This window comes from Ciconia boyciana, chromosome 3 (assembly GCF_034638445.1).
Source record: "Ciconia boyciana chromosome 3, ASM3463844v1, whole genome shotgun sequence".
NCBI lineage: Eukaryota > Metazoa > Chordata > Aves > Ciconiiformes > Ciconiidae > Ciconia > Ciconia boyciana.
Window position 1 is genome coordinate 8,798,566 of NC_132936.1, and position 21,776 is coordinate 8,820,341.

At 42.2% G+C, this 21,776-nt stretch overlaps 1 protein-coding gene across 10 annotated transcripts in view; it reads right to left on the minus strand.

Moving 5' to 3' along the window:
- KLHL29 (kelch like family member 29) overlaps window positions 1-21,776 on the minus strand; it is a 403,118-nt gene that overhangs the window by 142,291 nt on the left and 239,051 nt on the right. For 7 of the 10 annotated variants that reach the window (XM_072858445.1, XM_072858448.1, XM_072858450.1 and 4 more), the window contains 3 exons: window positions 8,424-8,537; window positions 1,983-2,124; window positions 683-1,225 (listed from right to left, as the gene is read on the minus strand). In XM_072858445.1, the coding sequence (XP_072714546.1) occupies window positions 683-1,225; window positions 1,983-2,124; window positions 8,424-8,537 (799 nt within the window). The remainder of the gene's footprint in view (window positions 1-682; window positions 1,226-1,982; window positions 2,125-8,423; window positions 8,538-21,776) is intronic. The other 3 variants (XM_072858452.1, XM_072858444.1, XM_072858453.1) reach the window with 2 other exon arrangements.

Here is a 21,776-nt window from a genome sequence, read left to right on the forward strand (position 1 = left end):
TTAGAAACTAAGTACACAGAGCGTAGGTATTTTTGAAGTGTCTAGGGTAAGACACTCAGAAATAACACTCCAGCATGACCCAATGGTGTGGCTCATTTAGAAACTCCTTATCAGAAAAGGTCAACCTCTCAGGAATGCTCATGACTACTCAGGTTGTTTTGCAGCATTTGAGCCCAATGAAGCTGGTAATGAACAGTTTTCTCCTTAACACTGAACGTTTTGGGTTGTTCAGCTTCAGTCAGCAGGGTTACCTGCATTTGGCTGGGTCTCCTACGAGAGGGGGAAGAAGACAACGGTTGAAGAAGAAGGTTAGTGTTGTGACTAAGGCACAACTGAAGCCAGAAGGAAAGTGGTCAGATGGAAACATGGGTGTGTGTCTCAAACGGAGAGGCAAGGGATGATGCCTGCTTTACCATCAGGAGCACCAGCTTATCTAATGGGTCCGAAAGCTGTTTTTCACTACAAAATACATCCACAGCTCATCCTCCCTCTTTCTAACACACTGCTTTTTGTCATCATTAACTCATAAAAGCTATGCATTAAAGGAAAGCGTGGAGACAGATGCTGGAGCTGGGCCGGCAGGCCCGAAGAGCGGCGGGGAGGCCCGGGGGTCCACTGCCGTCCTCGGCCCCGCTGCCCGCCCCGTCTGCGCGCCCCGCGGGGCCCAGCCGGCCCGCCTTACCTTTGGGGTGCCAGGGGTCCGTGAACTCGTACTTCCCCACGCCGATCGTCCGCAGCATCTGCACCCCGTTGGTGTTGTCCGGGCCCCCCGCTGCATTGGGGGGCAGCGGGGCGGCCGCCTGCCCGTTGGTGGTGGGCGCGCTGCTGGGCAGGGCAGCCGAGGGCAGGGCCGGCGGTGGCGGCGGCAGCATGGGGCAGGCCAAGTGGCCGTTTCCCACAGCCCCGGGGCCCGGATGGGCCACCGGACCCACGCCGCTCATAGAGGACATGCTGAGCGGCTGGCTGTTGGTGTACAAGGGCTGGCTCTGGAGGTTGACCACCATGTTGCTGAGGGGCTGGGAGGGCTGAGGCTGGAGCTGGTAGTGGGCTGGCATCAGCGGGAGCTGGGGGGTGACGTGCGGAGGGAGGGAGGGCGTGACGCCGATGACAGGGGCCTGGACGTTGGCGGCCGGGCTGAAGGTGGGCGGCTGCGTCATCCCGTAGGAGTGCGTGATCAGGGCGGGCTGGCTGCCTGCCGCCACCGTGGTGACCCAGGGCGCTGCACCTGTGGCACGAAGGAAGGCTGGCAATGGCGGCGGGCTCGGCATGGGGGAGACCAGAACAAAAATAAACACCCCTAGCCTTCCCCCGCTGCACCCGTGTCTGCCACCGAATTGCGCCAACGCGCCCTTCTCCTTCACAGTATCTAAAGCGGTTCAGGGTCTGGAACCTTTCCCAACCAGTAAGTGCATAAAATTGCTACGGCGATGTGAGTGCAATTGTTAAAATACTCATCAGGTGACATGCGGCATGTTTGCGGTTTTATGTATTTTGCGCTTTATGCAGCTTAAGCGCACGCTTCTAAGAAAATTAACCTCTTTCCCCACCGTGCTTTCATGGCTCCCTGACAAACACTCTGTGTGTATAATAATGGTGCTCCAGCCACTACAAAGAGATTGTAATTAGGCGTCTGGCATAGCAGCACAATGTACGATATGTGTCTGGAAGCTGGAAATCATTTCAGGTAGTTCTGGACATAAAAGAGGTCTTAAAGTATTACAGAGTGCCTTTTCCTCTAGTGAAGGCAGAGAAGGAGAAAAAAAAAAAAAACACTAATGAACTTGCAGGCATCTTAATACATTTATATTAGCCCCAGCACAGAAGAAACTTGAGGGGTCTTTACAATGAGAGAAAAACCCTGCTAAAGAATAAAGAAAGGGCTCACAATGAAGTCTAATTTACGGACGTAAATGGAGATAGTGCATTGAATTTGCTTTGAACGATTTTCCCTTGTAGAATTACAAATAAGATTAGAAACATACCTGGGTTTTCATTCTCCCTCATCTGTTTAGATGGAGGCTCATCAGTGTCCCAGGGCGTGGACTGATTGATGGGTGTCTGTCCCCACCTGACACTCGTTGCAAGTCCTTGAGGCTGATTTTCAGTCTTGGAAATGCAAGGTGTCTACGAGAGAGAGAGAAAAATACAGAATAAAAATGTTTAGACTATTGGGAATAATTACTGTTCCTCATAACTAGTAGCTTGCTTGTTTGTTTGTTTGTTACAGTCCAAGAAGATATCCTAAAATCTTTAAATATCATTCTCCTCCAGGCTTGCACAACAAGTCTGTATGGAAAATACAATATATTTGAAAAAAATACTTCAGGAAATTTAATAGATCCACCTTTAAAAAAAAAAATCCACAACAAACTAGCATTTTCAGAAATAAGTTGCTTCTTTTGCCTCAAAAATAAAAAAAAACCCACCACATATGGTAATATCCATTCAGTCACAGCTTACATAAAATGGGACAATCTTCTGTTTGCTCAATCTCTTCTAAAAATGGTGAGTTTTGTTTAGCAGAAGGCAGAACAAGAGAGACTTATTTACAACTGTAGGACAAATTACTGTAGAACAGTAAAGAGAAGTCTTACTATTTACTGTCTGTCAACCCTTAAAATTGAATGCCAATTAAAAAAAGCAGCGTAACAGTCATTGGCCGCTGAAGCGGGTATGTTGGCAGTTCTTCAGAGATGTTAAAATAACTGTAAAGTAGAGGAAGTATCGGGGCTGAATAATCATCAAAGGGGATATGATCTCAAAGAGATTTCTTGATAAAGAAACTATCACATGGATTTAAATGATAAGCCAGCCCCCCCTGCAGTTTTAGGGGATCTTCCCAAACAACCATGCCTTTGCTGAGAAAAGGCCTGTAGAAAACAAGGGTGCTCCGACAGGTCTCGTTTATTTAACTCTGCAGCGTATTTCATTGCTGGAATATTAAAAGTTTTTTTGTTTTGTTTTTACTGGTGTCAGAACCTCTAAACCAAGAAAACGGAACCAGCTGCCTACTGCTGAATGAGTATTGAGGACTGAAGCCATAAAGAACAGGAGACCAGTCTGAGCAATCGCTTGTTTGCCTTACATCTGGGAAGTAATTTAGCTCCGAGACGGGGGTACAGCGGCTCCGTAAATGCCCTGGGTCACGTAGTACCAATGAAATCTCTGTCAACACCAGCAGCTTTTTTTCCCATCACCAGTACCTCAATCACCCCATGAAAAGAAGTCATTAGCAAACCCATTTATGCCCTCAGCAAATACATGCACACCTTTCCCAAGCCCATCAGTCATTCCTCAGCTCTTTAAATCCACTGGAGGTACCTGCAATCAGTGGCTTCCTCCTGCCCTCCCTTCTGCCCCACTGACATCTCCGCTAGCTCTTCTGCATTGCTCCAAGGCTCTTTCCTGCAACCGAATGCCTCCGGCATCTATCACCCACTCCCTTTTCCACCTGAGCTTTATCCTTCTTGGGCTCTGGGAGTCAGGAGTCCTGGGTGCAGACCTTGATGGAGGACAGGGTTTTTGCTGTGCTGCTCTCTTTGCTCCCAGATGCCACAATGGAAATGTTTTCCCCGCTAGAAATGCTATACTTTGTTAAATGCAGATGGTCACAGGGAAATGTGATTCTTTATGTCTCTTTTTGTACGGAATCTGGAAGTGAGAATTTTTGCCTTGTGTCCAAATTAATTTTTCTTTTTTTCAAGATGCAGCAGTTTATCTGTTCTTGTTTGTTTTTTTTAAACTTTAACTTCCCCAGGTTTTTCTCTATTCTACTGGCAACAGGGACAATCATATCCAGGTTTTAGATTCACATTTCCTTCTGTCCCCACCATTTTCATTTTCTTAACTGTTCAAACCTTCTACAACTTTTGCAGTTGAAATAAAAATGAGAGTCAGGAAAGGCAAAAAGAGAGGACATGCAGACAAGCAAGAGCTTTAAGATTCCTTCTGTTGTATTCATGGCAAAGAAAGGGCAGGAGGGGAAGAAATAAATCTCAGTTTTGAAATGCTTTCTATTTATAAATTGTCCAGAGAAAAGGCTTAATCTGAATACCTTTAGCTTTTACATTGTACAAGGTCTTTGACACAGGAGGATACAACGCTGTTGGTGGTTTACCAGTTCATGTTAGCAGTATCCCTTTGGATCTAGCTAAACTGTTTAACAGTGGCCAAAGCACTCTGCAGTAGAAAAAGAAAGAAGAAAAAAAAAAGCACCACCAGCACTCTCTGCCTATAAATCAGCTAAGATACTTCCCCTAGAAACATTATTATTTATCTCAAAGCAAAGCTTTAAAAAACAGTAAATGCAATACAGATAACTGGGCATTTTTATGAATCATCAAAGACAGACAGGAGGATTCAAGACTCAAATCATGCCCCGCACGTTCCACCTGTGGCATCTGTGTGTTGCATTTCTTTGTTGTATGAACTGGGTCTTATAAGTGGGTTTGAAATCATATTTCTCATTATCGTGCGGCATTGTCAAGATGTGCAGCATCTTGTGTAATTTTGTTACACCCCCAAGCTGCTTTAAAACAGTGTCGATCTGAAATAAGAAAAAATATTCCTGTACCTTAAAAAATACAGAACCACACACATGCTATAATTTTAAAAGAACCCATATGTTCTGTACAGAACGGGTAAGAAAGGGAGTGACACAGCTCTCCTAAATCCTACAAAAATCCGGTTGCCTATTTCGCAACTGAAAGCTTGCTTTCCAAAAAACTAGAGCACCAGATCAGACACGTTTGAAACTGGTGGAGTTTGCACCCGAATCTAGATCTAAATTCCATACTTTGAACATTAATAAAGAGGAAGGAGGTTTGCAGGTTTGCTGTCAATAAATACTTCTCCGCTTCCACAAAATGCTAGTTTTTTCCAAGATTTTTTTTCACTAAATATGCTCACAAACCCTGCTTCTTAAGAGGCTCAGTGGATTTAAATGCACAAGTCCAGCACATTGCTTTCAAACTGTACTCCTGAGCTTGCATTTATTTGATCTGAAAGAGCTAGAGATTAGTTGGTATGAAATCAAAACACACATCCGTGAAACACAGTTTAGACAATAATGGTGGTGGAAACAGAAAACCAGCTTATTGAACTTCTTTTTCTTTTATATACATTCTTCTGGTCTCTGATCTAATTTCTGCATTGTTTTTCTTAATACATGAAGGATTACATTACAAGTGTTACATGTCTCTGATCCGATTGCAGCAATTACTGATTTGCGTATCTGGAAAGCAAAATTATTTCCAACGTTATCAAACAGAGGAACTTTCTGTCCGTGCGCTCAGGCACATGACAGCACTCTATTTGATGCTTTTAATGTACAACACAAATGACCAAAAAATGGCCTGTATTATGCTAGTTGTGCGGGGGGAAGAGATGTGTTCCATTAGTGATCTGCAGACTTCACAGAAACTAATTGTACTGTGTTACACTTTTATCTTTAGCTTTCATGTCAGACGCTTGTTTGAATTAAACACGAAACACATGAAAAAAGGAAATGCATTACAAAATCTACTGGGTATACATTTTAAAATACTGCCAAATGTCTATTTACATGAAAAGACAAGAAGGTTTCTAAAAGGTCTGTTGAAGCTTGGGTAGTCAACAGAAGCATTGGCTATTTAATTGCCAGAATTTCATGGCAGACTACAAAGATTACTAAAGCAATCATCAGCATCTTTGTAGCACCCCTAAAATGTTCAATCTGTGCTCTTCGTCACGGATGGAGTACCCCAAATCCAAATCTGAGGATTTTTTCCTCTTTTGTTTGAAATAACCGTTAAGAACAAATAACATTTTCAGTTGAAGCTTGCATTTCACCTCATGCCTGCCACTTTGAACTCCAGCAGTGAGCAATCTCCCAGTTTTAAGGAAATTAACTGCAATATAGATGTACAGGCAGAACAGAGCAAGATGGAACAATTTCAGAATTACATGAGACTAACACAGACAAGTTGCCAGGTTGTCGATTTTTTGTAGCTCAGACAGTCATAAACCATGGCCCACAGGCAACAGTAATTGGTGTACAGCTGGTCCACTGAACCTTATTAAATTAAAACATTAAAAACCTTCAGATTCATGGGGCTTTGCAGAATATCCACAAGAAAGTTCGTGAGTTCACAGCCATCAGCTAGTGCTAAAAGATTGGGAGTTAGTGATTCCATCTATACTGCATCAGTTTAGGTGTTCAGGAGGCCCAGCTACAACTAAGTCTGACTTTAAGTCCAAAGTTTTACAAATCTTTGATGAAGTAAGACCTAAACTTTTAGTAAGACCTTTTTTACATCAATGGAAACATAAAACCTACTGCACTACTACCAGCATTACAAAGTATGTTAGAGGAATTAAAAAAACCCAACCCAGCAACAACCAAAATCCAACAACAAAAATTCCAATACAACTTTCCCCAGGCTCAACACCACCAAACACTTCCTGGGAGGTCCTTAGAAACACATTTGAGCAATTTCCCCGAAGGCTTGTAAAACTGCTGACATACATCCTGCAACGGCTCAGAGTGCTAAGACCTATTCAAACAGTTTCATGAGCAAAAAAGAACTAATCTGGATAGAGGGATCCTATTTGTGGTTCCCAGCAACCAAAATTATTTTAGTACGGCCTTCATTTGAAGTGATGGATGAGAAGTAGCGATTCTCTGTTCCAATTATCCAAAAGAGATTGGGAATGGCAGCTTAATACTAAGATAATGTATCCAATATGCAACCCACTCTATTTTCTCTCCCCATTGAAAATAAAAAGGCTAAGACACACGCATGCATAGAGGCAAACATTCCCTCCCACGGACTCAGGTTTTATGGCCTGTCATGGGTAAAAGCAACTTCAATTTAATGAGGGAATTCCTTTTAAAGCTGTTAGCTATGCCTCGCTCTAAGAAGTAATGACTGGTGGCCCTGGTTGGGTTTTAAGCCTGAACGTGGCCGGTGCTCTAAAAAGCTCAGTGGTCTCTGCACCGAAGAGTTTATGGTCTAATTTGTAGTTCACATTGCTAAATATTGCATGAAACAGGTATTCTTTGTGTGCAGGAGCCATGCATATAAAATCTGAACCACACAGGGATAGATCTTCATCTGGGGTAAATTCCTATACCGGGTTGGACAGGATCCCAAGCCTATTTCTAAGCCTAGTCGGTGGCCAAAGAAGCTCTTAAGGATGGATGCAGAGCTTTTAAAGATGCAATGATGACAGCAATATCTCCCTAGCACTGGTCATTGGGCTGGGCTACAGAAATGAAACTGTTGTTTTAAGAGAGGGATGTACTGTAATGTATTAAAAACCTAAGAGATATGGACAGGCCAGTGTGCAAGAGGAACAGAACGAGCTGTCCTGCAGTAAAACCTCATTCAAGGACTTGCTCATGGGTGGAGAGAAGAACTCATCTACCTTACAGTTCCCATCAGCAGGCAATTCTGAGATGACAGAGCGTTGTTTTTCTCTTTCCAAAGCTAATGCCGGAGCAGCGAGAAAGAGAATACAGTTAACTCATAGGAAAAATGTTGCTACCCTGCATAAAAGACAAAAGAAGTCTTAGTTCCCTCTTGAGTGGAGAGAATAATTCAATACTGGCATCTTAAACACCATCCAGCAACGAGCCACCAGCCAGTGTGAGCTCTGGAGCACTGAGGTATAGCCTCCAGGCAAGACACATGGCTTAGCAGCGGGGTACAATCTGCATCCATTCCCATTTTTTCAGAGGATTTAAAGACACCCCCTACCTTGAGGTTAATGACACGGGCTTGGAGAAACCTGTTAGTGCAGTGGGGCCCATGTCCCAGACAGGCACAGCACAACTGCCTTTACCTAGCCCTGATCCCAGCTCTGTGCATAGCGGAGCTTCTCACCACTCAATCTGTGAGCTGCTAAGAAGGCAGAAGTATAAGCATGTCCAGCTTCTTCCCCCCACCAACATCAACCCCATCTTTCCTGGACTGAGCCTCTTTGCCACCTCATTCGCATCTGCACCTCGGTTACTCTCCTAAATAGGACAGTCAGCCAAATTCCCAAGCTCTGACAATGCAATGGAGGATAACTCCATACCAGGAATGGGTCAAATGTTACTGTTTCGTTAATCCTTTCTAAGGCTCCCTATCCAAACTGGCTGCAAAACCTGCAGTTTGGGGAGGCAAGAGGTTTAGGGAGGCAAGAGGAGGAATGAAGTTATGGAAAAGGGGAAGAAAGATGGGATAGAAGGTGGTTGTGAATTGGCCATAGGTGGTACCTATTTCCTTCTGGTGGATGCACTGCCCAGGACAACTACCGCTCTCACACTAGTGCTCCCATTAGGTGCTCAGCATTAGGTGGGAATGAATGCAGGACCATGGAATGATAAGAAGCGCTTCATAAATGGCACTCTGTATTCTCTCTTGGCAAATTTCCCCAGCAGAGGCTCAGGTACTCACCCAGCTGCCTTCGTTTCTCAGCGAGAACATCAGGGAACGGAGCTGAGGTATCGAACCGAGGTCCCGGCTGCGACACTTGCTGCTCCAGGACACCAGGGACATCAGCGCACGACACTGGGTTCGAGCACAGAAGCCCCACTTTAGCCTGAGCAGAACCTCCTCTGCTAACACGGTCGGCATGCAGATCAACCCCAAATCAGAGCAAAGCTACGAATGCAAAATCATCTCACAACGGAGGAAAACGCACAACATCAGGAACAACGCGGCAGCGTGTACTACAGAGAACATGCACTACGCAGCGCAAGAGGGCTTTCGGAGATCCTGCAGGCATCCCGTGGCACAGGCAGATAAATCCAGTTCATCATAAGTGCTTTTTGTCAGAGGGCAAAAGGAAATATGGGTAATAATGGAATAAGCGTTTGTCAGACCAGAATCCCAAGGGCGTACAAAGGATGTAACCCTTGTGTGCTGGAAAAGCTACTTGAGAATGACCTAATGGCAGACAGCTTGAAAACTAAACATTTATCTTGAATGCAAATGCTGGCCATTGATAGGTTCAGAAGTAGCTTCATATGGCATTTTTGTCCCAAATTTCCCATGGTTTTCTTTTAATTATCCAAACAGGACCCTGAATTTCTTTCTGGTTCAGGGCCTAAAGCATTAGAAATAAAGAGAGGAATACTTAAAAAGTAAAAGCTGTGTCACTTTAGGCTCCAATCCCTGCATTAAGTTACTTCTATAAAAGTTCCCTTTTGTTGTATTGGATGCCGACATTTTACATTCAAGCCCTCTGAATTTAGTGTTTCAATTGTAGTACATGCTCGGTGGCAGGAAAGTGCATGTTCTCTGCCTACACAGCAGGCACATAAAAAAAAAGAAAAAAAAGAAAACCAAGATAAGCCTGTGAGTGTTGAACACTGCTGCATGATATTACTGATTTATTAACTTGGCTTGATCAATAAAGCTATCATCAAGGGCACATTTAGTTTGCACATAAATTTCACTTTCTAACAAGCACTTTTGTGTGCTCACTTTAGTTTCCATAATCTGATCCGGGTCTCAGGAAGCTTTCTTTAAGGGAGAACAGAGAATTCTTTTTCTAAAAAAAGGATCAAAGTATACTCGGTCAACTCTCAAACAAAAGGACAGTCAGTACTGTAGAAACAGCATGCTTACCTTTCACAGCAAAAAGAAAAATAAGCCTATAGGGCCAGATTTATCACTGCCTTAAGTTCATCAACATCAATTGAGCTATTAAATCGTGGCTGAATTTGGCTCATAGCAATTTAAAAATTTCAACTTTCTTTGAGAGTCTTCCATCAGTAAGATGCTAATTTAATGCATAATTTAAACTCCACTGTCCTCTAACTCAGCGTTTGTAAATAATTAAAAAAGAACTAAAACTCCTTTTACATTTACAAAGCTTCCCCCCTTTTTCTACTGCAAAACAACAAAGACTTGCCAATCAAGAATTTATTTATTCTTTAAATCTGAAAGTAAAAGCCATATAAAAAATGAGGAGAAACTGATTTACAAGATAAAACAATTAGCTCTGGGATATGTACATTAAGACTAATACATTTCACATCATATTTTAAGGGAGTGGAGGAGGAATCTCAGATATATTAGACTATTCAAATTCTATTGAAATGTTCAATTAAGAGCATCTTATGGAGGTAAGTTATGCAGTCACTAAAATTAAGATGTGAAAAACAGGGTTAGAGAGCTGCATCTCTCAAAGAGGCTATACACTTTAATAATCCATCCCTTTTCCTACACACAAGATAACATCTAAAATCTGGCTATTCCTGTAATTGCTCCAGTCTTGTTAAAAATTTGGGTTGTGCAGGAGAAACACAAATGTATTCCACAGTAAAAAATACTATAATAATATACTGCATTCCTTTTTAATCCAAAATCACGTATCTCAATGGTTCTCATTAAAATCTTTTTTTCTGTGCAGACAGATGAAAATGCATTTTAAGACTCAAACAAGTCTGTGCAAAAACAGCTCGAACCCATCAATCTCCCAGTTGGTTCTTAAAAGAAACTAAACATTCACCAAGCTGTTCCAACCAGACGTGACTGGCAGATCCTTTTTGGGAATGAGGTCTCAAGATGCAACCTTGCTTCCATTCAGATTCATAGCTTTAATAACACAAGAATTTCAGTGCAGGATCAGGCAGTTGGGCGGTCATTTAATTTGATTTACAATAGAGTGCTAATATATGGTTTTTCTGGAAACACAGTCACTGTTTTCTCCAATTTTCCCGCTCTGTAGGTTTTACATCAAAGCATTCTGGCTCATTTTGTTTCTGTATCTCCATGCTACTGGTAGGAAGCTGCCCAGTTCTGTTTTCCTTCAGCAGAACTCATTCGTGGACTAGCATGAACGCTTCAGCTGCCTCAACAATCATCCTTCTAAAAGATTTATGGCAAACACATCGCATACCAAGCCATAAATCTAGCAAATGGCTATTAGACATACTTTTCTGTCCACAGCCACACAATTTAAAGTAAAACAGATAATGGTATAGCTGTGGCTAGCGTTACTAGTAGCCCTGCCAAAACTGTCCTACATTGCCACCCATTTTTTCCAGGCACTTTAGTCTCATTTTTGGGTGTGAATGAGATGATCCTTCTATATTACTCTGTCTGTGGCAACTTGTGATGCTAAATAGTCTTTTGTCATCCAAGGATAAATGAGGACCTTTAAGATTAAGCTCTACTTACATTTCCTTCAACAACAAATTGCTTTACGTTCCTTTACTTTTTATTTCTTTAAGATGAAATTCTTCTAGGTGTCCAGTTTGGGCCATTGGACTTGTTAAGAAGAGGAAACCCAGCAAGGGTGGGGAGTTTGGCCAAAGACTTTGTGCTTTTGAAAATCCTGCTATGTATCTTTTAAAGAAAATGTATGCTACTAAAAACATAAAACCTCCTACTCTTTGCTCCTGGGAAGCTAACAGAAAGTAAACCACCTCTAAAAATAATCTCCCACTCAAAAAACTTCAGGGTGACAGGGAGAGAGAGAGGGGTTATTGTGAGCCCTAAATAACACAGGTTGGTTCTGTAAGCCATGTAGAGAAAGACAAGCTAAAATTAAATGACCTTTGGTAGGGATACCTGACCTACAACAGCAAGTCGTGATCTGATCTTCCTAATTCTCCTCCTCCGCTGTTGCGGGTCATGGTCCATCAGAAGCTACTATTTCTGCTAGGATGGGTGCAGGGCAGACAGTGCCCTTGTAACCCCCAGGATGAACTGCCAGGGAGAGTAGCCGGGGGTCTTGGCAGCTAATACCCCTTAAGAGGCAGTGTGTCCCCTGCTGAACTTGCTGTGGCTTTCAGGACAGGCAAAGGGAGTTTTAGCTGTTCTTTGTGCAACCACCACCTCCAGAAGACAAACAGAGCCTTGGTTTGCTGTCATAAGGCTTCAATTAGAACACAAATCTATAAATATCTAACAGTGCATATCAGACTGGCCAACTTTGGTCACAAGTATTGATCAGAGTGAGAGAAGAGTCAAAACAGGACCAATCACCTACTTTAAAAAAAAAAATAAAAATGGGATACTTTCCACATAACAGATAGAGATCAAAAGAATCTTTGTTGCAAATCCAAAATCTCCTTTCCCACCCATAGCACAGTTTTTGGAGTAACCGTTAGCTTCAGGCAAGCACTGACTGTACACCAGACTATCCAGACCTTATTAGAACAAAGCACAGAGCCTTCTCTTCTTTTTTACATTTATTGAAGATTCTGTGCCAAATCCAAACATAGATCACATGCTGATTCCCTTAAAATTGAGTTATTAAGAAAGTTGAGTCATTAAGCAAGACCCTCCACCCAACACCTACCCAAGACTCCTGCCTCACAAAGGGTCACAGAGTTTGTAACATTAAGATGCTTTGAGAGGAGATATAAAGTTGGCTAGATGACCGTTGCAGGTCCCGTCCAACTGAACTACTCCTATTCTACTCTACTCTGCTCTGCTCTACTCTATTCTAAATAAACAATTAAATAAACATATGTATATATACATATATATACAACTCTCCCCTTGTACTACTGAAATGCAGATGCTATTAAAATGTTCATCTCTGCTTCTTTCTAAAGGAAGTCCAAACTCCATGTACTGAGGAAGAAAAACAAGAGGTAAAAGCTAACAGACTAGCTGAGGATCTGCTTTTCTAATGCTGCATTTGATTAATTATGTGATTTATTTTCAATGACTGGTTCAATCAATCCTGATCAAATTAACAAAGACAATGATCAGAAATACCAGACTAAAACACAATACAAATGATTTGGTTCCAGGGGATCCAATCAAATGAAACAGGATTAAATTAACCAGTGATCGGATTAAGCAGAAGTTGCTGTATAAAGTCAGAAATGTATCAGTACTTCGGGCCATTTGCTGTGTCACTAGGTTGCAATTTCCAGCTCTTCCTAGAGCTCTCAATAAACTTTAAACAATATTGTTTTTCCTAGGTATCACAAGGGTAATGTGGAAATAATAACAACAACAACAACAATAATAATTACTACTACTACTACTACTACTACTACTACTACTACTATTATTATTTCACAGTATCACAGTATCTGGGGCTTTGCCACAACAGGCACCCTCTAAAGAAAAAATACAACCCCATACACACGCAGCAGTCTGTACCTGAAGGAGTTTACAGTCTATGTGCACGACACAGAGATCAAAAGGTGACAGAATATCAGGATACAATCAAAAACCCAGAAAAACCCATTTAATTCTACAATGTTAGCGAAGCGCAAAGATGAAAAAGCTACTGTTCAACAAGGAGCTTTAATGCAAGTTGCCAGTGACACAGCTGGAAATGTAGTCCTTACTTAAAAATCAAAGTAAATACAAGTATCACAGGAAAAGTACTTCCATTTGCTGTGTACTGACCTAAACCTTGAGCAGCCAACAAGGTCCTGGAGCACTGAACAGAGATGTACCTTCAGATGCCTTGAGCTCACCCTGGTTCAGCTGGATCCATTAGTAAGCAGCTGCAAAGGGACTTTGTGACCAAAGCTAGGTAAAAGAAGGGCTGGGGACATCAGAAGCCAGCTCATTTGGAAGTGAATAGGAAAACGTAAATGCTGAGAGTTAGAGAGTGAAACCAAACTCAACTCCTGTCCTGTTTTTCCACTAAGAGAATCTTTTAAAAGATAAACTTGAAGGATGTGGAAAGGTATTCCCTAAGGACTTTTAATAAAGCTGCTTTAGGATGCTGGCAGACAGTCCTGCTTGTGAATCCTGGCCCCACATGCTACGGTGGGATGAGGAAGGACACCGGACTTGTGGACGTGCCATGCACATGGCAGCAGTCCTCAGGAACACAAGACAGAGGAAAGCTACACAGCCACCAATCACGCTGTGCACATTAGGGGCTAAAGCAGAAGGGTTTTCCCAGCTTTCTAAAAAAAAAAGAGTGTGCCCATAATGTGAACAAAGGCCAAATCACATGGAAACAGGTCAGACCTAAATCAACTGTCCCACCCATCTTGTGTCTCTTATAGAAGCATTCAGCAGTCATATGGGAAGACTCCTTCCCTATCACTTGGTACAGTACCACCTCAATTTCTAGGTATACATTGCCCCATAACTGTAAGCAGACATCATGTCCATCCTGTGACGGGGTATCTGTCACCTGACAGGATTCGGTCACTTATGATCACCTTAGGACTTTCCCTGCATGCAGGGAACAGACCAAGCTAAGCATTTTGGCAAGTGATAGCTGATCTCTGGAGTGTGGGTTGGTCTCTGTCCCAAATGAAACCACTGGAGACATCAGACTAACTCCTGCTGGTCAGCAAGCTTGGGGTTCACCCACGGGATCTGGTTTGTATGGCCAGGGCCATGTGTCCTACCCTTGCAGTTTGCCATTTGCACCACAGATGTTAATAGCAAAAAACTATCCTTGTGGGACTGAACTTTTGATGAGCTGCTTTACTTACTGAGCTTGAAAAAGTATTTAGAGAAACATTCCTCTCTTCCTTCCCACAACTTAAAGACTCAATATTTTATCTTTGTTTTTAGCTACCACAGTGAGTATATTTTAAAGCACCAGCTCTTTCCAGCCAAAAGACATTTGGCATTATGATTAAGAATGCGTTATTTTTTATCTTCTGTCCCCTTAAAGAGTTTCTTATTTGTATATGCGGCCTTTTTCTCATGCTCTGCCTTGCCACATATTTTTTTTCCAATCTCATTGCAATTTTTTTTGTGAGTATTCTCAGTTTCATTTTCTTACTTTATTTTCCCCATGTCTCATTCTCTCTCCTCACTCTTTCTATCACACTCTTTCCTAAGTGAAATGAGAACCCAATTATACTCCTGTTAGAACTGAACTTTCAAATCCATCATGTGCTAGTGGGCTCAAAATTAGGCAAATAAATTCCCTCAACCCTACAAATTAAACTGAGTCTTTGCATATGTTCTTTTAAGAGCACAAAGATGTCAAGTATTCACCCAGCTGTCACAAAATATGATGAGCAGGCACTTTGTATTCATATAGATTTTCGAAGTCGTTTGTCAGATTTAACAGAAATGCTAATGGATCCAAAAGTAAATTATAATCTATCCTAAATATCTGGTTATTATTTGTATTACAGTAGGACTTAGAATTGTCAGCTGAGGATCAGGGCACAATCTCAATGCATTTTGCACACAAAGACAAAGATCATTTGGATGATATGCAGGTATTATTTTGCACTTTCTCAAATTTTATCTCATTATTTTAACCAACACCCTCCTCATAGGTATACTCAACTTCATTTAAGAATAAAAGTACCATCAGCTTGTAAGCATCATTACCTAATGCTTCTGCTATTGAAACCTAGGTCTTAAATTTGCTAAAGCCAGCAACTGTCTCCTAGCTGTAGATTGTGAAAGAAAAAAGCTGTCGTGAAGGTCAGACTTTGCTATGCTTCATTGTGGTCAAAGCTCATGATGGAAGTGGGGCTGAGCAAGATCAGCTTCAGCACATGGATGGGAACTTGCATGGAGCTGCCGATGCTGACAAGTTGGACATTACATAGTGCACGTGTAACCGGTCTGTGTAGGTCCAGCATGTCCCAAACATGTAGGATTTGCTGCCCGGCACTAAACGCCTGTACAATATTTCTGATGTAGTCCATCCAACATATTCAGGGAACCTGTGATCTGATGAACATATTCTGGAGAGTTGTTCTCTACATACTACCCTGGCTGTTTGTCTAAAAACCTATTAGGGCACCGCTTAAAGCAGGAGGGTAGCAGATCCTGGCTGTCAGTGATAATCCACTGCCAAAATCAATACCGTTGGCAAGCTTGCTTCATGGATATTTACGATCAAAGAGCACATTTTCCAAGAATGTATTGTCAGTCCCATTGTCTTGGCCCAATTTCAACTCTAGTAATTACATTTCTGCCTAACATTCCCCTGCCGCTTCGAGGAGATGCGGGAGCCCTCTCGTCCAGTCCCATGTTGCTTCATGGCATCACGGCCACGCTCAGCACCAAACCGGACACACGTTAGCAGTGGACACAGCTTTCCCTGTATATATTGTACACAGCAGTTACTACCTAAACAGCTTTGTGATTCTTAAAGAGGTGAAAAGTGTAAGATATTGTTGTTGCTGTTATTTAAAAAATGATTTATCTGCCTCTGGAACCAGTAATCTCGAGACATCTTTTAATTTCCTTCTCTTTCAAGAGTAAATTTGTACATTTAAATTATTTACCAAAGGTTGAGCTAGGTAGGTCTCAGTTCGTATTTTTTTTATTTCACTAATAAAAGTAAAATATCTATAAAATGTGACTGTCTACAGCTTTTCAATACCCAGCTTCAGGGAGTTCAAGCCCTTTCAGATCTAGCCGGGAGAGCTAACTCCACCGGCAAACTAAAAATCTGCCTTTCTCAGTGGAATAAAACTCCTGTTTACAGCTGTATAGAGCATAAAATGGGAGGTTTTAAACTTGTGACATTTCCATGTCTGGAAAAGCTGTCACATGCCCAGCACAGCATCTTACCTCAAGCTGTAAGCCCAAGGGCATTAGTAGCATTAGCCCAACTGTAAGAGTACCAGAGGCAAAGCATGGTGTAACTAAAACACTTTAAAAACCTCCCAAAATCTTTCCTATATTCAGAAAACAGAAGTTTTCCCAATGGGAAGGAACTCCTATTTCCAGCTGTACATGCTTGCAATCTTGCTTCTCAAAAACTTCTCGGTAGTGCTCAACTGACTGACTCCTGCCCATCGGACATCCTGGCTCACATTATTTTGGGAGAGATCTCTGAATGCACAAAGTGAGAGAAAGTACTGTTTTTTTTTTTTTTTTTTAAATTATTTTAGTTTTAAAGACTAAGGAACTGTTGGAAGCTGCTCGGAGCCAGAAACTGGTTGAATCAATCCTGTAAACATGGTTTTGTGGGCAAAGGATGATGTGCTAAATACAAGTCATCGTCAGCCGCCTTCGTCCGCATTCCCTGCACTCCTGCCACTTCCCAAAGGGATCATTTGGAGTGTGTAAACAACTGCAATTTTAAACAGACACCATTAAGTATATTTGGTATTAAAATGTAAAAAGAATGCCAAACAAAACAAGCCCAGCAAAAAAAATGAACCAGAAAAGTATGCATATGAGAAAGACTAATAAAGTATGAGTGCATTAATGTATTCTGGAGCATTTGCATGTGTCAGAGGGAGTGGAAAGGAGGTGAGCAGAAGAAGAGAAAATACAAGATGAGACACAAAGTGATAGAAAAAAGCACCAGTTTGGGAAGAAAGAAGCAGGCAGGGAAAAGACCATCTTGCAGATAAGCAAAGACTCTGCGTACAACATGGGGGGGAATTTTTAAATGCTGAGCTTTTACCTACTAACATCACTAGGGTTATTTTAACTAGCTTGGTAAGATCTAGGGGCAGCAGTTAAACGATGTAATACAGGTACGTAATTTAGGTGTCATGCCTACTTCTCTCCATCGGCTGTGTTCGAAGCTGGAGTCTGGCAGCCCTGGATAACAAGTGGTCTAAATTACTCATCACTCTCTGGAAGGTAGGAGCCATTGTAAACTCTCTGACTGTGCCCCCGTGTGCACTGCAGCAGAACCAGAGTGAAAGAGGAAAAAAAAATATGACAAAGAACATCATCCAGCTATATTACAAGCAGAAGAAAGAAATTCAGGAACTGTATGAGGACAATGATGACCTAAACCAAAGAAGATGGGATACTGGAAGTTAAATTATCTGTGCAGAAAATTTAATGTAAAAAGAGTCAAAAGAAAATACAGTCTATGTAGCTGCAGCCTGGTACATCTAAAGGGAAAAAAGACAGAAAAAAAACCCAAACCAAAACCTAAACTAAAGTAAAGAAAAGGGAGTGCATAGGAAGGAGAGAGATTTTTTTGTTTTGGAGTATCTAGTTCCTAATTTAATCTTAATCCACTCTGACATTTATCCTCATGGATAATTCAGTATACAAATTTAGGGCAGAAAAAGAATCCATAAAAATAATAAAATAAGAGCTGCTTGCAAGGGCAGTATCTGTAAAAATTGCCCTTGGGTAAAAATAGTTCCTACTGCTTTGTGTCCCGCTCAGCTTCAGGCAAGGTACCAAGATCCCAGGAACTACTTTTTTTTCGCTTGTGCAATCATTTGTGGCTCTCATCCAGGCTCTGATTATGCGAATTGTATTTGATGGAATTTGTATGTACTCTCCTTCGCTCTCGTCTCATCTGAACATACACAAGATGCATTTTTAATTTTTAACTCTTCAAAAACAAATAACGTAACTTTCTCCCCAAGGTTGTGTAAAAGTCAACCTTATTACTAGTTCTAAACAGCAAATATACAGCCTTTATTACTAGCAAAACAAATAACCCTTTCTATATTAATATGTTGCAACAAAGCTTTTAGTTAGTGTGAGAGGAATGTCATAATGTAGGAGTTTGCATAACACAGTCAGATCATGTCACCTAGACACAATTTCGTTTGCATTAAATTAAATCCACCATCATAGGAAGTGCAACTTTAATAAAAAGATACAGTCAAGTTGGCTAGATCAAGAGCCTACATCATTTTGAGACAGACTCTCTAAACAAGAGAGACAGCGAGCTGTTGTAAAACCATTCCCAAGGGTTAGCAATAAACCTCAGGACTTACATTCCCGGAAAACGGCCTTTTTCTTTTTTCCCTTTTAAAAGTGTTCTTGACCAAGTAACTAGACATCAAAACCCCCTTGGTTTTAGCGAGACAAAACCAGATGACCTTAATGGCCTCAATCCAGGTTCCTTCACTGTCTTTGAGGTCCCCAAACGCAGCGGTGACTGGGTTATTTTATACTTCATGGAGATCCTCTGAACCTCTAAATTAGTCTTTAATTCTACTACCTGACAGCTAAAGAGAAATCTAATTGCAAGAGTAAAGGACTTGCTTCCCCTCCTAAATCAAAACAAGACTGTCTTTTCATTCTTTATTTAAATGAATTTTAGTGAAAACCACCCAACGGGCAGCCCGGGGCACCGCAGTTCTGCTCTTCCACAGCTGAAGCCTCCCATCGCTCGTGTCCCTCCCCAGGATGCTCACCTCCCAAAGCACCTCGCGGGAGGGACTGTCCGTGCTGAACACCACAGCTGGCAATGCCTCCCAGGGCTGCATTTTCAAGGGTATTCACGTGTCTTAATAACCCAGGTAGGCACCAAAGGGATTTCCAAAAGTGCTGAGGCAGAGAGGGCACTGGATTTCTGCCAAAGTCCAGAGAGATGGAGTTAGGTTGGCCAAACCTGCAAGCCTGAAAATCCAGAGGCACCTAAAGGCTTTTGAAAGCCAGACTTCAGTGGCCTCAGTCACCTCCAAAAATGGGACAAAGGCGCATTTGGAAACGTGAGCTGCTATCTGCATTGGAGAGTGTCAGCAGAAATGAGGCTGGGGACTCAGGCTGGACACCCAATCTCCCTGACACAGGGCTCTAATTCCCGGGCCGCAAGCTCTACCCATCCTCCAGAGATGCCACGCATGGTACCGACTCATGCAGCAGCAGCAGGGCCGGACTTGGACCAGCCCCTCCTGTCTGAAACGAAACCAAACTCTTCCAAAAGCACCAGTGGCAACTGAAACGGCTGAGGAAGGTGCAAGGTGCATGTGCGAGGGAGAGGGACACTGTCCATTTGTGTAAGGGACAGAAAGCCCCTTCTTTGGTCACACAGGTTCTGTTCAGACGCACAACAGCCTCCCTTTTGAAAGGTGAGAGTTTCTTAGCCAAGAATGGAAGAGGAAAAGCAGACCAGGCTACCTAGTCATGTGCCATTACAGCCAGAGCGGGTTTTGGGCACATTCCCTTTCACTGCCTAGCCCCAACATATATATATATATGTACACACACTTTGGTGGTGACATCTAAAGGAGGCAATAGTGAGCCACTACCCTGTATTCACTGCTACTCATACTAGAGCTTTCTCCAAATGTGTTTTGATTTTTGCCAGGCATCTGAACTGCCTGCACAAATTACTGGTGTAAATATTAGATCTGGAAGCTGGGACCCCTGGCCACCCACTATTTTGGACCCTGATAGGAGCAGTCAGCCCTTCTGAGATGGGCTCTTTGAGCCGTTTGCTGGGAGTGAGAGCTCTCTGCATGTGAGTGCAGACGAGAAGATGCTGCCTGCCGTGTGAATCTATCCATGGGGGAATTGGCTCTTTTCCTCAGCCCCTGTTTCTTCATTCTCCACCCTTGTGCAATGAACTGACTGCAAACCGCTCCTCTTTCGATGGTGGCTGCACATCACTGGTAAAATGTGTATCATTTATTTGGAAATCAGTCTAAAAGTAACTCTATTTTAAAAAAAGGGGGGGGGGGGGGAGATTTTCAAAGCTCTTGGCATCCCTGACATACTCTTAAAACACAATACCACAGGAGTTACAAAACATAAATCATCCATAACAACAGAAATACTTCTCTCCACCTCGTGTCTGCTACTACCTAAATTCTTTGTGATTCTTCAGGCACAGTTGTTATATACATGCAAATTTTAATTAAGGGAAAACTTGGCTGAATACTAGATAAAATTATTTGTTGTATAGTATATTTGAAAAGCAATGCATCATTCTAATAGATTATTCAATGGATATTTGCAACCTTCTATAGAAGTGTTTAGGTAATGCAAAAAAAAGATTAATTGAATAATTTATTTGATGGACAACAGCATTATTCATCAAATACATTGTTCGACTAATAGTATTCAACCAGTACTAATTAAAAGCAGAGAAGCAATTGCTTTCAAGTACGATTCATTCAGATCCCAGTTTTGGCTCCATTAAGAAAATGGACGTTGCAGGGGAATGTCTCAATGCAAGTGTAGATGGTGCAGATATTCTTCGTGCTAAAGGAGCCATACCCTGAATCACAGTGTCCTTGACCAAATATATCTGCATGACTGTGGTAGGATTTGCAGCTCTTAATGAATTGCTTGCCTGTACTGGGGCTGGATTTGAGCATCCTCAACCGTGGAGGTTATTTTATCACATGGAATAGGTCAAACGAGTATATTTCATCTGTACCCTGCGGGATGGATCCAACTCGCTAACTGCTCCAACAACACTCCTACCAGGGAGCTTCCAGATCTGAGAAAGAAATAATCTGGCATCTTCTTTGCTACTTGATTTCCCAAGTGTTTTGCAAACCCTCTTCCGTCCCATGACTAGCCACCCGTCATTACCTGATAAAGGTACAACTGTTTCCTTACCCAGCCTGGTGCCACGCCATGCCTATGTCCCACCATGTTGCAGTACCATGTATGCAAGCCAAAGAACATCAGAAGCATTACTTACACAAGCTGTCGTGCCATCAGGCGTGCACCCTGCAGAAGCTATGCAGCCTTTGCCCTGCGAATGGGACACCACTGGGACAAGCCAGACAAACCACCTGTGCTTCAGACACATCAGCTTCTTATGCTACATTAGCACAAACATTTTAACATTTTTTATTTAGCAAGGAACAATGAAGAACATTAGGCTTTAAGAGTAAAAGGCTGACAACAGATGAGTCCAATCCACGGAGGGAAAAGGCAAAGATCATATCTTAAGTACCAAGTAATGACCTGCTAGCAGCACACAAGAGTGGAGAAATGCTCATTATCAGATGGTGTCATACAGCTCACCCAGTCAGTCTCCCCACAGATGGGAAAATAGTAAAAGAATAAAACCAGCTTCATGATCGTGGCAGAAGGCACATTTAACATAGCCTGCACATGACAAAGAATAAATATCATGCTAGGACTTTATAGACATAATAAACCCTTGTTAAGTTCCCGTCAAATATACCCTGGAAAAGGCAGCCGTAATGGTTAGCA